Consider the following 15,823-nt stretch of genomic DNA (forward strand, 5'->3'; position numbering starts at 1 on the left):
TGTGGGGGCGGGGGGGTGGGGGGTGGGGGGGAGGACTAGTTGGCGCTGTCATAAATCAATGAAAAGTCTCGGACATGGAGATCAGAAGAGGTGAGCCTTTAATAGTGTTACAGATGCAAAAACCACTGACTGAACTCCCAGTGGCCCATCAAATGTGCTCCACTCAATTTAAAGTGGACTTTTCAAATTTAACAAAAGCCAACATTTGCTTGTGAGATGAAACATCTTATGTTTACAGTGATAAACAGCTGTTCCCTGACCACTATGTTGGAGGTCTCCCCCTGCCCTAACCAAAGTTCAGCCATATTCTACACAGTATGAGGCTAACTTGTCACCGAGTTAAACAGCTTCTGCTTTGAGCAAGATGGGCATCCCATTAAGGTTAACAGTGAATCCTTGTATCCACAGCTACCCTTTTTGTTTCTAGGTACAGGTTTGTGTGGGTTATAAAGGGCACCAACTACAGGAACATCAACACTTTAGCACAAAAGAGCTATTTAGTTATATTGACTATTGAACTGTTTGCACAGCATTATATATCTAAACTTGCTCATGCACAAAAGATAAGAACTCTTTTTTTAAAAGACAAGATATGGGAAGTGGCTTTTACTTCTCTATAGCACAATCAGCAAAATAAAACACATTAAAAAGCAAGACCTATAAACGAAGGACAGACATATGAATGGCTTTGCGCAAGATTTAATTTTTGGTACATGCTGCCAACTGCTTGCATTAACACATCCCATCCTGTGCCGCCTACGGTCTCCTCTTAAAATGGCTGGATCCAATAGTGACCATTGGTCTGTGGGTTATTCTATGACAGTGGGAGTAAACACCCTTCTCCCAGCCATCATATATTCACAGCTGAGAGTGTAGGATGTTTACAAACACTATCACAGACATTTGAAGAAGGTTCCTATAAAGCCCCCCAAAAACAAAAACCTTTTTTCATGAGACAGCAAAAATATCACATATCATTTACTTACAATGCCTTCATCTGCAGCTGGCAGGCACCCAAGACTTTACCAAAAGATACATTACCTTTTCTCAAGCTAATCTTAAACAATACAGATAAGCAAGAAGGCTATCCATATATACTGAATGAACGGTGTTTAATCTAGAAAAATCAGCAGCATCAGATGACAAGCAGGAAGAGTTGCCTACACACATGTACATTTGCATTAAGCAGATCTGTAGGTCTGTAATAATCATGGTGGGAGAGGGAAGCACCCAAAGAAAGTGATTTTCCCAGAGAGTGCTCGGCCAGGGCATGTTGGTTGGGAATGAATGCTCCTTAACCATATACTGTAGGCCTGCAGCATCGTGCTCAAGTCAGAAGCCACTTTACATGTGTATTGGATTACTGAACACTGTCATAGATTTTGGCAATATTATGACACACATCACCACTACCCCCAGGTAAAAGCAGCATCATAATGCGTGCACATTATATACAAAGCTGCATAAACAAATTGCCAAAATATACAGAAACAGAAGATTAAAAAAAAAAAAAAAAAAAAAGAAGTTATGCCTTGGTCATTAAACCCCCCCAAAAATGTAGTAGTAGTATTCTAGGACAGGTATTGGAGATTTACTGGCTGTGTGGGATGATTCGGCGCATTTTGTCTTATGCAGTCCCATCCCCTTTTGGGGATGGCTGGTCTGATTTGGCGTTGGGCGGCAGGGAGAGGACAGACAACCCTTCAGAGTCCCTCTTTTTGCCCTTTCACTTATTTTCTACATCCCTATATTCCCCTCTACTCCCTCTCCTATGACCCCCTAACACTGGTATACCTGTGCAATCCTGCTAGTTATATGGTTGTTCCGAGTTGACTAGCAGTTATGGTACATGCATACACCAGAGCTTTGCACTACAAATGTTCTCATGGTATACAACGGTTTAATGTTTTCTAAAATTGTTACTATTATTGGAAAATATCCTTTATGTTTGTTATGGTCTTTGTTTATATTGTAAAATAAAGAATTTAGTAAAAAAAAACACCACAGTGCTTTGGCACTTGGCTGAGAAGACGTAATCAATCTGTTGCAGGCAGGAGGAAGCATTTCATCAATCTCCGCTCTCCCAGTGACTAGACGGTAACACTGTAAATATGGAGCAAGTCACAAAAGGTGAGAGGTGGCAAATGGGAACTGATGTGTCAGACATTTATAAAAAACACAGCCAAGAACTGCACAGGCCCAAGAAGTTACAGGATTGTGCCATCCTTCAACCAGCATCTTAGTTTAGGTTGTAGATGTTGACAGTGGATTATGCCTGCACAAAGCTGGTACACTGTCCTTCTAGAAACAAAAGCAGATGAAAACATTATCGGGGAGGAAGAGGAGGGGTACTGTGTACTATATAAGCGTTACATCTCTTAACATACATGCAATTGACATAAAAATGATATTTGGTGCTACCTCCACTATTGAACCATTGAACAGAAAAGGAGGAACTAGATAAAAAGGAGCCTAATGTCCCACCTGCTGGATTGAGAAAATGAATCATGGTGTTCATATGCAACATGCACAAGTACTCTTTTTTTATCATATGTTTTACTGATCATGACATTGAAAGAAAAAAAAAGAAAAAAAAAAATGTACTAAAACCTTTTACGTTCCCAGGTACAAGCCCAATTTTTTTTTCACACAGAAGTAACTAGTGCCCCCCAAAAATGATATTGGCTTAGTCTTCTGTGCATATGAGAAGTGTGTCATAAAGCAATCCTATACACACAAACTGGTACTAAGTACTTGCTGCCACATCAATGTAAATGAGATCCCATGTATGGTTCTCACGAATCCCAGGCAAAAGGACATCTAATAATAAACAGGATGCTTTCTCCAATGGTAGTCGTCAAAGAAGAGTGTAGCAGCCAACAGCTGTAAACATCCGACTGAAAGCTCCTTTCAGTCTCACAGCTTCCAGTCAAGGATGTTTACAACAGCTGAAACTGCCTGCAGATGACATTACTCAAAATATCAATGTCCAAAACACAATGCATCTCACAGTACACACAAGAACAGATACTATTCATCTGACCCACAAGGCTTGGCTACGACCATTTTACCTGTTCTGCTCAGAATTGCTTAGGCATACTTTTGGAAACTCTGACTTAGGTGGCGGATATTGAGGTTTTAGAAAATTGGTTTACCAAAACATGCAAAGATACACTTTAAAGAATACACGCTAAACACTGAGATAACAGTTTTAGTCACGCTTTTTAAAGGTCCAGAAAACAAATCACACATTGGCTTACATAGAAACAGAACTTTTGCTGACAAATATGCAAGTTTCAGGATCTTAAGAAAAGTAAAAGATATATGAATTAGAAGGTGCCATAAAATAGGGGGAAATGAGAAGCGGTAGGTTTCAAAATTAAATCACCTCTAGTATTACCCTAGAAGATCACCAATGCCTCAAGAAAATCTCCCTTAAAGTGTCAGTAAACTCAGGAGTTAAAGCTTAAAAATGCATTCAAGTACCTTAACTATTCACAAAAATGTATCTTATTTGTGTATCACTCAGCTGTAGATCCTCAAATCATCTCTGAAGTGGTGCCGACACTGTCCCTCCTTCTGGAGGGTGGCTACTTTTGTTCCCCATGGTTCCTGTGGGTGTTATAAAGTAGTCACTTTTGTTCCCCATCGGGAAGTAGTCACCACTCCAAGCTCGCTCCTGTGATGGACTATTATTTCAAATCAGTAAATTAAAAGATGAAATTGTAGTCCATCACAGGAGTGAGCTTGGACTGGTGGCTACTTTTGCAGCACACACAGGATCCATGGGGAACAAAAGTAGGAACCCTCCAGAAGGAAGGACAGTGTCAGCACCAATTCAGAGATGATTTGAGGATCTACAGCCAAGCAATACACAAATAAGATACATTTTTGTTAATATTTAAAAGGTACTTTAATGCATTTTTAAAATGTAATCCCTGAGTTTAGTGTCACTTTAAAGTGTACTTCTACCAGGCTATAGAAATAAAAATATTTACATATGCCCAACAAGCGGCAACTGAACTTTAAAACATTGACCTCTATAGCTGCAGGCACTCAAAGAGGACAACAGAAACTTTGAAATCAGGTTGGAGTCCTATTCTTTACAGTATCTTTTGATTGTCTACATTGGAAGGCTGGCAGAAGAAGCAATGGGAGATGAGCTAACAATTTCAGTGCCCTTGTTGTGAACTTTGAGGATGAATTACTTCATGGTGCCTGCAACTACCAAGGTTAGTGAGGGCTTTCATCTTACATCAACAATTGTTCCACAGTCACTTTGATGAAACATTTGTTGTGGAAGATTCATCTAACAATTAAACCTACATGTTTAATGTATTGAGTAGCTACTTGATCTGTTGTTTGGTTCACCAAGTGCACCTAATAAAGTTACTTTTGAGTGTACAATTAGACAGGTGACATTGAGGCGCATTCTGCAGTCTATTGTGGAACACAAATACTGTAATGAAGCAACTTTATTATTATTACTTGTAATATACTAACCTGACGTTTTGGAGGTTTTAACTCATCCCGAGGAACAATGTCAATGAGGAAATCAAACTGGTCAAACTTGGTGATTGCCATGGCTATGTCATTCCTCTGAAACACAAAAACAATTGAAAATCTATTATAGAATAGATTACCAAAGTAAGCAGATTGTTGAAATAATACAATAATCATTTTGGATATTTTGTTTCATCAAACACAAAAGAAAAGAGCTTTGCTTTTCATGAATCTCCGGAGTCTGGCTTTACTGGTGCATTACCTGCAATGTTCTCCTTTTATTATCTTCTGTGTGAATCCAGGCACGCAGTGTCAACTCTGTTATGAAAATCTGAGCAGCTTTGGCAAAAAGAACTGGAGCTTCTGCACTGATCATCTATTGTGGAACAAAGAACATTTGTGAGCATATTTTTCATTATATGTAGACAATGCAGCAATAACAAACAAGAAAAAGTCAAAATATTTTGTCAATGCATTGCACAATTATTCACAAACAGATTTCACTCTAAATGGAATCTGAATTAGTCCCTTGCTGTTTTTAGGAGCGCTGTCGAGGCTCACAAAAAGCCAACAGGTAAATGTTCAAAATGTACCTGTCAGTACCCGAATACGAAATCCAATTCATTACTTGCTCCAGTGGTAAGCAAAGGAATTAGCAAGGCAGCCAGGTAACTAGCAATTTCAGCAGGAGCAATCTATTCTCTCACCAAAAGGTGAATCTTATTTTTAGTACTTTACATTATGAAGAGAGGGGCACTTTCTATTTCAGGTCAGAATTCTTGCACACTCAGGATGCATATACCACTGCCCTCTCCAATATGATCCAAGTCCAATTTCTCAGTTTGCCTTCCATTGTTTTACTGCGTTCCTGCTCCATCTGTTTTCCCCTTTGCCTCTCATTCTGAATAGGTCTTCCCCTAGCTGTGCACTTACTCTGGATTCAAATTCAATAGACCTTCACCGTGCATTCCCCATACAGCTTTATAGCATACTAACCCCAACCACTTTGCAGCTCAGTTTATTACCATCTGGTTCTCTGTATCCACCTACTTCCTGACCTGCGTTGCCATACAACATCTATTCCTCTATTTCCAGGTGTCAATTCCCCTCTTGCTATCCCCCCGCTCTGCCCTTCATTGTATTCCCCTACTCCAATGTCTTCTCTCTCGCATTTACTCACCAAAACATACATCCCAAGGTCATCTCTTGACCTTCTAGTCCCTATCCTAAACATTAGGGCTGCAACAACTAATCGACATACATCGATTATAATCGATTATTGAAAAAGTTGTCAACTTTTTCAATCATCGATTAATCGGCTTCCGATTGGCTGGCCCTGTTAATGGCACCACACACGCTGCGCGCCACACTTCCTCCCCACCTTACGCTCGCCGCTGCCAGACCCGCCCGCATCCACGCGCCGCACCTCCTCACACTCACCGCCCACATCCATGATCGGCACAGGGACGCGGGGAGAAGTAAGAAGGAGCAGGTGTGGGGGGATGACAGCTGCCGATAGACAGGCCCGATCTCAGAAGCAAGTTGCTGGAAGACTGCTCAGGTAAGCCTGCACTTTCCCCACACATGGCGCTCTATAATGTATTGCTGGGATTTGTATTTCTCTATAGCTGATGGTACATTCTGCTGTACTGTATATTATACAGAGGAATACAAATCCCAGCAACACATTGTATGTATAATGTATCGCTGGTATTTGTTGTATCCCTATATAGATGGTGGTATTCTGCATTGCGCTGTATAGAGGACTACAAAACCCAGCAATAGTACATTATACAGCGCAATGCAGAATACCACCAGCTATAGAGGTGTACAACAAATCCCAGCAATAGTACATTATACAGCGCAATGCAGAATACCGCCAGCTATAATGTACTATTGCCGGGATTTGTAGTCCTCTATAGCCGGCGCCATTCTGCATTGATTTCTGTATAATTTTACACTTTCCATTTCACTATATTGCACACCAAACTTTTTTTCTTTTTTACTTCCACCGCTCCAAGCTCGCTCCTGTGATGGACTGCAATCTCAATACAAACTAGTAGTCCCATCACTGGAGCCATTTTTAAAAATGTATTTTATTTTTTATCCGATTAATCGAACTTAATAATCGGCTAACTAATCGATTTTGAAAACAATCGCTAGCTGCAGCTCTACTAAACATCTTCTGTCTCCCGTCTCTCATCCAGATTCCTGCTCTCTCCCTATTCCACACCTTGGATCCCTCATGCATGAAAGGTCTGGGTCTCTAGATCTGCACACTCCTTTTACAAGACTTTGCTTGCTGTAGCCTTATGTACAGTGAGTCTTACATGCTTTACACCCTGCTGTATACTTCACCAACCCTCCACTCTGTACTGTAAGTTCTATACTTCCCACCACTCCACATAGTGTGTTGGACATTCTAAACACCATACAAATGTACAATGTGCTGGAATCCAATATTCCACTCTGGAATGTGATCTATACTACCCAAAGCTTAACCCTGCACATTTCAGTGAACATTGCACACTCCACACTGCTCACAGTGTATTATATACTTTACATCAATTTATTCTGTAAACTGTGTAGTACATGGTACTGTGCACATTATGTCCACTTCCTTATGTGCAAGGCCCAAGTCCACACAACTCCATTTTAAACACTGTGCTGTTTATTCTATACGTCACACGGTTTTACCCTGTGCTATATGTTCTTTACATAAGACACTACAATCTACACTGCATGTAACATATCCCACCACTGCTCCAATCTGTAAACTGCATTACATTCATCACCACGATCCCTCCTGTGCTCACATGGCACAATATTTTTAACGGAACACAAAAAGTGTCACAATTCGGCAGCAGAAAAAAAGCTTCATCAGCTTACTATCGCTTTCCCCAGCTACAGGCCAGCAAATTACGCAGTCCCCCTTTACAGGCACAAACATGCCCAATGCAAACTTGTATGTTTCTTAAAAAAATGTGTTTCCGATTAGTACACGTGTGTGGCTGTTTGCTATCCACTGTCTGAAGGCAAGCACAATCAAAGCCAGGAAGGATAATTAACAGATGTCCACCTGGGACGTCAAAAAAGATGGACGAGTTTGGATAAAAACAGAAGCAGCAGTACAGTATTCAGTACCTGTGGAAAAAAAATGTACCTTAACATCTTCATCAAGCTTCATTATCTTCTTTATGCGAGCCAATGGAAGTTCCTGGACCCGGAAATCTTTCTGTGAATTAAGAAAAGGAAAATACATCATACAGCAATCAAAAGATGGAACATACCATTTTAAATTTGTATTTACATTTAATACAGGGATTAAACAAATGACTTTTTAAACAAAATACTTTTTCCCCCCTTAACCATAAGTAATATCTTATGCTGTGAATCTAAATTATTGAGCTTGTTCATATTTTCAATTTACTGTAGATGGAACACAAAGATTTCACATTGGTTTCTGAAAGTTACTGCAGGTTGCTCTCTTATACGGAGTATACCTTGATCTCTAGCTTCTGCTTGAAATGTTCAGGTCTATCAAAGGCAAGAAGTGCCCTTTCGTCTCAATGAATGCTTTGTCAGAATGCGGTCTGGCATTTTCACAATCTGCCCAAGAGCAGGAGTAACTAAAATTAAACAATGGGCCTTATTAACATAAAGATAATTCTAGAAGACTTGTTGGGCATGCTAGTTATATGGACTGCAGAGACACCTTTTAAACAGGTTAGTCCTCATGCCTTTCTGACATCTGCAGCAAAAAAGTAAATACAAGTTTACATCACGCCCTCCAGTCAATCCAACTTGCACTATATAGAAGACTTACAAGCGCCACTAAAATCTTGCCATGGGCAAGGAGTGCCAGTTATAGGAGGACAGAGGGTACTAAGAATGGATCCATGATCCTGGACCAAACCGCTGGAGTCTGACAGATGGACATGGCTCCAACAGCAGTTTGCATATAAGGGAGAACAGGGCATTGGAAAGGGTTCAGTAACTTTCCCCTGGGCAAAGTTGAGGAGTAACCAACTCAAAATCTGCAAGAAGTAGCCTTAGTAGCACTGGAGCTGCTAGAAGAAAATGCACTATAAAAAGACAAATCTTGAAAAAAAAAAAAATCCAAAAGGAAAGAGAAAATGGTCTGCTTCTTCTCTTAAAGTTGATAGAAGAGGTCTGTACTCCTAAAGGACACTCTGAACAAAACTGAGGCTTGCTGGCAGTAGGAGGGCTTTTACTGGACTGTCCTTGGTTTCAGAATTCCCACCTTGTGTCCTGTAATACAGCCTTCTCCACCAGGGTGCCGCGACACCCTGGAGTGCTTTATGGCTTCTGTAGGGGTGCCTCAAAATTTTCACATAGCATCATGCCTCTCCATGCTGCAGGTTCGCTGGCCGTCAGCACCATGGCTCCTGATGAAAGGAAGGGGGGTCCTCACATAAAGAGGGGAACATGGCATTTCTTTTTACAAATCTTTTTACATTTAAGTTTTGTACATTTTAGACTGGGGTGCCTGAAGATTTTGCATACTGTTAAAAGGTCACGTGACTGAAAAGAGGTTGAGAAATGCTTATGTAATGTACAATTAAGAAGAAAAAAAAAAAGTTATATTATTTATATCACAAGAAACCTCAAAAAGGAAGTGAGCTACCACATAAGACTCGTAAGCTGCTTTTTAAGGATCGCTGATGAACAATGTATTAAACCGTGACATAATTCTGTGTTAAACACTTTGTATATCTTTCTATCTGATGCTAATCAGGCATTGCAGGTAGAGATGAGGTTGCAGAGACACGGAATATAAAGGATTACAGGAAAGATAGCTTGCTGGATTCTGTAAACTACTTCTTTCCCCACAGCAACAGTAGGCCATGACCTTCAGCAGCAAAGCAATCTAGTTGCTGGAGTTTAAAAGGGAAGACAAGCAAACAAAACAAAACAAAACTACGCAAATTTTACAAGTGTTGCAACATATGAGAGCAGGGGAGCATATCCCACATGGGGAAAGAGTGCATACTCAGAGGGCCATAGTATATAGGTATGGCCAAAAATCTATATATAGCGTACCGGCCAGGATTTAATAGAAATAGTAATTTAAAAATAAACTTATATAAATGGGATACTTTACTGCTAGAACTGATACAAACAGCATGCCAACAAAGGCAAGGCAGGGCAAAGTGTGCTTCAGCTAATATGTAGGAGCAGACCCTCAAAATGATAAACTGGAAAAAAAACAATGAAATTAGAGAAAGAAAGCTTATATATTTCAATTTACAGCTGGTTATGGGGTGACATTTGGGTTCTAGCTTCACAACCTATACTGAGACGCCGCAGCTGAAGCGGATCCCGACAATTATGTCTGGATCCGCCCAGCTGCGTGAGTGACAGCTGGCTCTGCCTATCTAGAGGCAGAGCCAGCTGTACCCGCCCCCTCCCCGTCAGATCCGCCAGTCAGCGCTGGCAGATCGGAGCAGGGAGGGGGGAATCCAGCCCCTCCCCCTGTCACAGGATCGAGAGGTGAGCGAACACCGGGTATGTGTTCGCTCACCTCCCGATCTACTGAGCCGACCTGTGACAGTCTTATTGTCACAGGTCGGCTAGAACTATGAGGTGAGTGAAAAGCACCTCATAGTTCTCCTTTAAGACTTCATTCACACTTGCCACTTGCTTTTTTTATGCAGAGCTCTGTCTGCAAAATCTGTCAGGCTAGATGCTTTGTTTATGCTTCTAGATGCTTAAAATGATGCGTGCTTACATGAGTTTATACGTATTTGCATTTACACTCCCCGGCCACTTTATTGGGTACACCCGTGCAATTGCTTGGCAACACAAATTGCTAATCAGCCAATCACATGGCGGCAACTCAATACATTTAGGCATCTAGACATACCTAGAAGTTCTAGAAGTTCAAACCAAGCATCAGAATGGGGAAGAAAGAGGACTTAAGTGACTTTGAACGTGGCATGGTTGTTGGTGCCAGACGGGCTGGTCTGAGTGTTTCAGCAACTGCTGATCTACTGGGATTTTCATACACATCCATCTCTAGGGTTTACAGAGAATAATCAGAATAAAATCCAGTGAGTCGCAGTCGTGTGGCCGCAAAAAAATGCCTTGTTGATGTCAGAGGAGAATGGGTTTGAGATGATAGAAAGGCAACAGTAACTCAAATAACCAGTCATTACAACCAAGGTATGTAGAATACCATCTCTGAACGCAAAAAAAAAGTTGAACCTTGAAGCAGATGGGCTACAGCAACAGAAGACCACACCAGGTGCCACTTCTGTCAGCTAACAGGAAACGAAGGCTACAATTTGCACAGGCTCACCAAAATTGGACAATACAGTAGAACATTGGAAAAACGTTGCCTGGTGTGATGAGTCTCGATTTCAGCTGCGACATTCAGATGGTCGGGTCAGAATTTGGCGTAAACACGAAAGCATGGATAGTGCGCATGGTCACAAAGCTCACATCATCTCAAACTGGTTTCTTGAACATGACAATGAGTTCACTGTACTCCAAAGGCCTCCACAGTCACCAGATCTCAATCCAATAGAGCACCTTTGGCATCTGGTGGAAGGAGAGATTAGCATCATGCACGTGCAGCCAACAAATCTGCAGCAACTGCGTGATGCTATCAGGGCAATTCAGACCAAAAATCTCTCAGGAATGTTTCCAACACCTTGTTGAATCTATGCCATGAAGAAATAAGGCAGTTCTGAAGGCAAAAGGGGGTCCAACTCGGTACTAGCAAGGTGTACCTAATAAAGTGGCCGGTGAGTGTAGATGCAACCGTCCTTTGTCTATTGAAGTAGCCAATGAGATTTCAGCAAATAAACGCTTCTTGCGCATGCAGAGCTCAGTGCTCAGGATCACTTTCCATGCAAGCCCTGCTCCAGTGGAGTCCAAGGCATCGCAGAGGAAACACTGACCCAGATAGCTGCATAAAGTGCTAAGCTGATTACCAAGCAGATGGAGTTTTAATTGAAGCAAAAAGATTTTAAGAAAAAATAAACAGTTACATTTTTCCTTTTTGTTAGAAGAGAAAAGGCCTCTGACCTCCAAGACACTAGCAAAAAATGCTGTGCAAATACGCACATTATGGTAAATGCTGTCCGCTCCCACAACGGTTTAATTTCGCTTCAAGTATACTTATGCATTATGTTTTTTGTTGTTTGGATGTACTTACCACTGTAAGGTTGCGAATATCTTCCATGACCCTTGGCCAAAATGACTGCAAGCTTTGCTGCGCATCAGTGTTCCCTGCACCAAACGCCCCATCTGTAGACATGTTCAGACCTGAGAGAAAGAAAAAAAAAATAAATAAATGATGCAAAATCAAAACAACAACATGCCACTAAGAATTAAACGGTCGATAAGGTGCAGAATATCCATAGAGATTGACTAGTGTAACCAGCAGAAACTGAATGGCCTGCACCACACAGTTCTGCAGCCTCACGCTTATCTGCAATGCACGATAGAAAACTGAACAAAGGATTAATTGAGAGAGGGGCTCTGTGTGCAGGAGTGAGAGAAATGTGGCACAAGGATCTCAACTGAACATGTGTACTAGTATACAGCAAGTAAAAGACAAAGAAAGTTATTGACCGCTGAGCAATGTGACATGCGCCTTGTGTGTCCAAAGACATTTAAAAGCAAAAAACACAACTAAAACTGGCCATACACTTATAGATTTCTAAATCCACGCTCAACCGCACGGATTGACAAATCTCCCCTGCCAGGCTACTGTATTCCGACAGTCCCCCGTTTACACTTTCAGAATAGCTGAACAGTGACTGCAGCCAATCAACGTTTGGCCAAGAATTTTCACTCGGGTGGTGCCATGCTCGGCTCAAATTTTGGCCGAGTAAGCAGAAATGCGGACGGTGTATGGCAAGTCTAAAAAGGTGCCCATACACCTAACAACCATCGCAAGACTTTTGTCTTGCGATGGTTGTTAGTAGAGCTGCAGCTAACGATTATTTTCAAAATAAATAGATTAGTTAGCCGATTATTAAGTTCGGTTAATCGGTTAATCGGATAAACAATAAAATACATTTTAAAAAATGGCTCCAGTGATGGGACTACTAGTTTGTATTGAGGTTGTAGTCCATCACAGGAGCAAGCTTGGAGCGGTGGAAGTATAATCGCAAGCCCGCCCCCCTGAGGGGCGGGCTTGCGATGACTGCAATGCTGAAAGGGCAGTGTGCGCTTGCCTTACGAGCTCTGCATGTGTGCGCTTGCCTTACGAGCAGACCACAAACATATATATTTACGAGCAGACCACAATCACAAACGCGACAACAATCGTATGATTCTCGGCTGGTTTTCGAGCCTGCTCGTAAGACAAAAGACGTGCGACCGTACAGTAGAAACGGTTGCACGCCTTCCATACACCTGACGATTATCGTACGATCACGGGATTTCCAGCGATTATCGTACGATAATCGGCAGGTGTATGGGCACTTAACATTTGAAGAAAAAAAAATACTCAACATTACATGAACTTTATCTTTAAAAAAAAAAAAAAAGTATATCCGTTACATGAGAACGCAATATATTACCAATGAACGCCAAGCAGGGCCATGTAGTGTGATGTCATTTTCTGCAGCCTTTAGGAGTATTGGTCAAAGTAGTGTCTTTTATGATCACAACTGAGGGCAGTGTTTGCAGAAAGACTCATTCTGCTGCCACTTGAAATATACAGCTTTCAATTTAAAGGGTAATTTCAGGAAACCAGTCAACAAGTGAACTGCTGTCCAGGAAACAAATGTGCAACAAGAAAAATGACCGTATGTCACCACACCAGAACACAAGCGGCGTTTTGTATAATAAAATGCAGCCTGGCTTACTAGGTTTCACAACCCTTTGCAGTATGAATTTCTTCTTTACACCCTATTTTCACAAGCTCAGATTTCGGGTTATTCCGAAGATCAAAATACCAGCAAATATAGGGATTTAGGGGCGGTATACAGTCTTTTGGTGGTTCAGAACGGTTTCTTTCCCCATAAAAAACAGAAACAAAGACGTAGCTCAGGAGGGGTCAAATGCAGATCAAAATGCACCCGAGAATGAACTTTGAATGATCTCCGCAACATCTAAAATCTGCACTAGTAATGAGACTGGGCTTAGTGCAAACCCAGTCTGCTCAAGCATGCGCAAAACTCAAATCGCCATCTCCCCCTCCACAGCAGCATATATTCACGTACACTTTGCCTCCTAGTTGCACCTTCCACTATAGTGAGCAAACCCCCCCACCCCTTCCCCCTCTTAAGGTGCCCATACCTTACAATTATCACAGGATTATTTTTGTACGATGATCGAACCGCCGTACGATTTTCGCACAACTGCCCCATCATGCACAGACCATTGTGGGTTTCAATTAGCGTTCGCAAGATCACCTGGACCGAATTTTGTCGATTGAGAAACGCCACTAATCCATCGAATTTCCTACGAATCGATAAAAAGTTTCCTAGCCTGCTAAAAAGACAAAAGTCGAACGGTTGTACAGTAAATGCGGTTGTGCACTTCCCATCAGCTGTGCGATTATAGTACGAAAACGCGATCGCAGATGAAAATCGTGCGATAATTGTAAGGTGTATGGGCACCTTTAGATATTATGCATCATATGACAGCTCTGGGGCCTGGTGATTAGCATAGAGTGGAGTGGATTACCACTTTGAGTGGTAAAACTCATCAGCTCTGCGTAAGCTTTGCCTAGAAAGACTGAGCAGGCTCTTCCTTTGCGCCTGGGAAATGAATGACGTGATGGAGAACAAGCTACAGGTAAAAATGCACAGCTGCGGAGGGAAAAAGTGAAGTATTGGTGTGCATGGGCAAAGCACAAGTTCACAAGGTCTGAGCATTTTTTTGCACTAAAATGCAAGGTCCCCCAATTACACGCATATGTTTTTCCCTTATTTCAAAAGCCTTATTTGTCTCCACATTTACCTACAGGCTGACCAGCAAAGGTGACCAGGACATGGATCGGGATAAACAAACACTGTCCACTATGTCTGGGCAGTTGCAATAACACTTTCTCCCAGTCAGATTATAAAATGAAAGCCAACACATGATTAAACAACATGATTTACACCTCTACTTTTACTTTAATTAAGCCGATGCCTTATTTTTCATAAGATCACAAACTACGGTGTTTCCCAAGCTGAGTAGAACAGTCTTGAGTTATTAAAACACCTTCCACCACCCGGTTTCATTTGCAGCCACACAAAAAAAAAAAAAGTGGTCAGAGTCTAAAAATATCATGTGTGTTCTCTTTCAAGTATTAACAAAACCTTTAAACAGCTCCTGACATATGCCAAGTGTACTTGCTGCAATGAATCATAGACCGTGCAGCTAAATTTGGCCCCATGCTGCGAGGTTTGGATTCTGCAGTTGTAAAACTGCAAGAAGTAAATCAGATCGCTGAATGTTCAACACAGTGACTCAGTCACAGCTTCCACTGCATTTATGAAAGTCATTTTATTGAATGAAAAATACAAGCGCATTAGACTGGTTCCCTGGATTCATTCTGCTACCTGCAGTGCGAAAACAAAGAACACATAGATTCATCTCATCTAGCAATCATGAGGATCTGTTATTTTTAAAGGACTAATGTATGAAAGTGTCTTTAAGGGCCCATTTACATCAATGCATCACGTTATTCATACCGTGCAATTACTGCACACTATCTCACAACGCACCTACCGTGTGTTATAGTGCGGCATGTGCGTTACAATGCATATGAATAGCACCCCGATGCACCTCCTGGCCGCAATGCGCGGTACCGTAACATGCATTGCGGTGGAAAACAGTATGTGTAGAAATATCGCCAGCACACCAATGGTTCAATGAAATAAGCAAAAGTCCATAGCCATTCAAAAACTAGCGCTTTCGAGGTCACACAGGGTCCCCTTCATCAGGCTCAGAATGAAAACAGTGCGGTTGAAAACAATGGTGCGGCCAGGTGTGCTGGAGTGCCATTCAAATGAATGTCCACACAATGTGCCTGCTGCACTGTAATGCACAGTAGGTGCGCTGCACACACGACTGGTTAATCGCGCAGTACCATGTGATTACCGTAATGCATAGGCCCTTAAAAGGAGAACTATGAGGTGAGTGTTTTTCACTCACCTCATAGTTCTAGCCGACCTGTGACAATGAGACTGTCACAGGTCGGCTCAGTAGATCGGGAGGTGAGTGAACACATACCGGGTTCGCTCGCCTCTCGATCCTGTCACGGCTCTCTGCCGTGACAGGGGGAGGGGCTGGATTCCCCTCTCCCCGCTCCGATCTGCCAGCGCTGACTGGCGGAACGGACGGGGGA

General features: G+C 41.9%; 1 protein-coding gene across 4 annotated transcripts in view; it reads right to left on the reverse strand.

Annotated features, from left to right (window-relative positions):
* Positions 1–15,823, reverse strand: part of NFYC (nuclear transcription factor Y subunit gamma) — a 48,535-nt gene that overhangs the window by 8,969 nt on the left and 23,743 nt on the right. For 3 of the 4 annotated variants that reach the window (XM_018576766.1, XM_018576767.1, XM_018576768.1), the window contains exons 2-5: positions 11,687–11,796; positions 7,667–7,738; positions 4,766–4,879; positions 4,504–4,599 (exon numbers count right to left, since the gene is read on the reverse strand). In XM_018576766.1, the coding sequence (XP_018432268.1) occupies positions 4,504–4,599; positions 4,766–4,879; positions 7,667–7,738; positions 11,687–11,788 (384 nt within the window). In that variant the 5' untranslated portion in view covers positions 11,789–11,796. Of the gene's footprint in view, positions 1–4,503; positions 4,600–4,765; positions 4,880–7,666; positions 7,739–11,686; positions 11,797–15,823 lie in introns of those variants that run through there. The other variant, XM_018576769.1, reaches the window with a different exon arrangement.

This window comes from Nanorana parkeri, unplaced genomic scaffold (assembly GCF_000935625.1).
Source record: "Nanorana parkeri isolate BGI_ZX_2015 unplaced genomic scaffold, ASM93562v1 scaffold76, whole genome shotgun sequence".
NCBI classification, from domain to species: Eukaryota; Metazoa; Chordata; class Amphibia; order Anura; family Dicroglossidae; genus Nanorana; species Nanorana parkeri.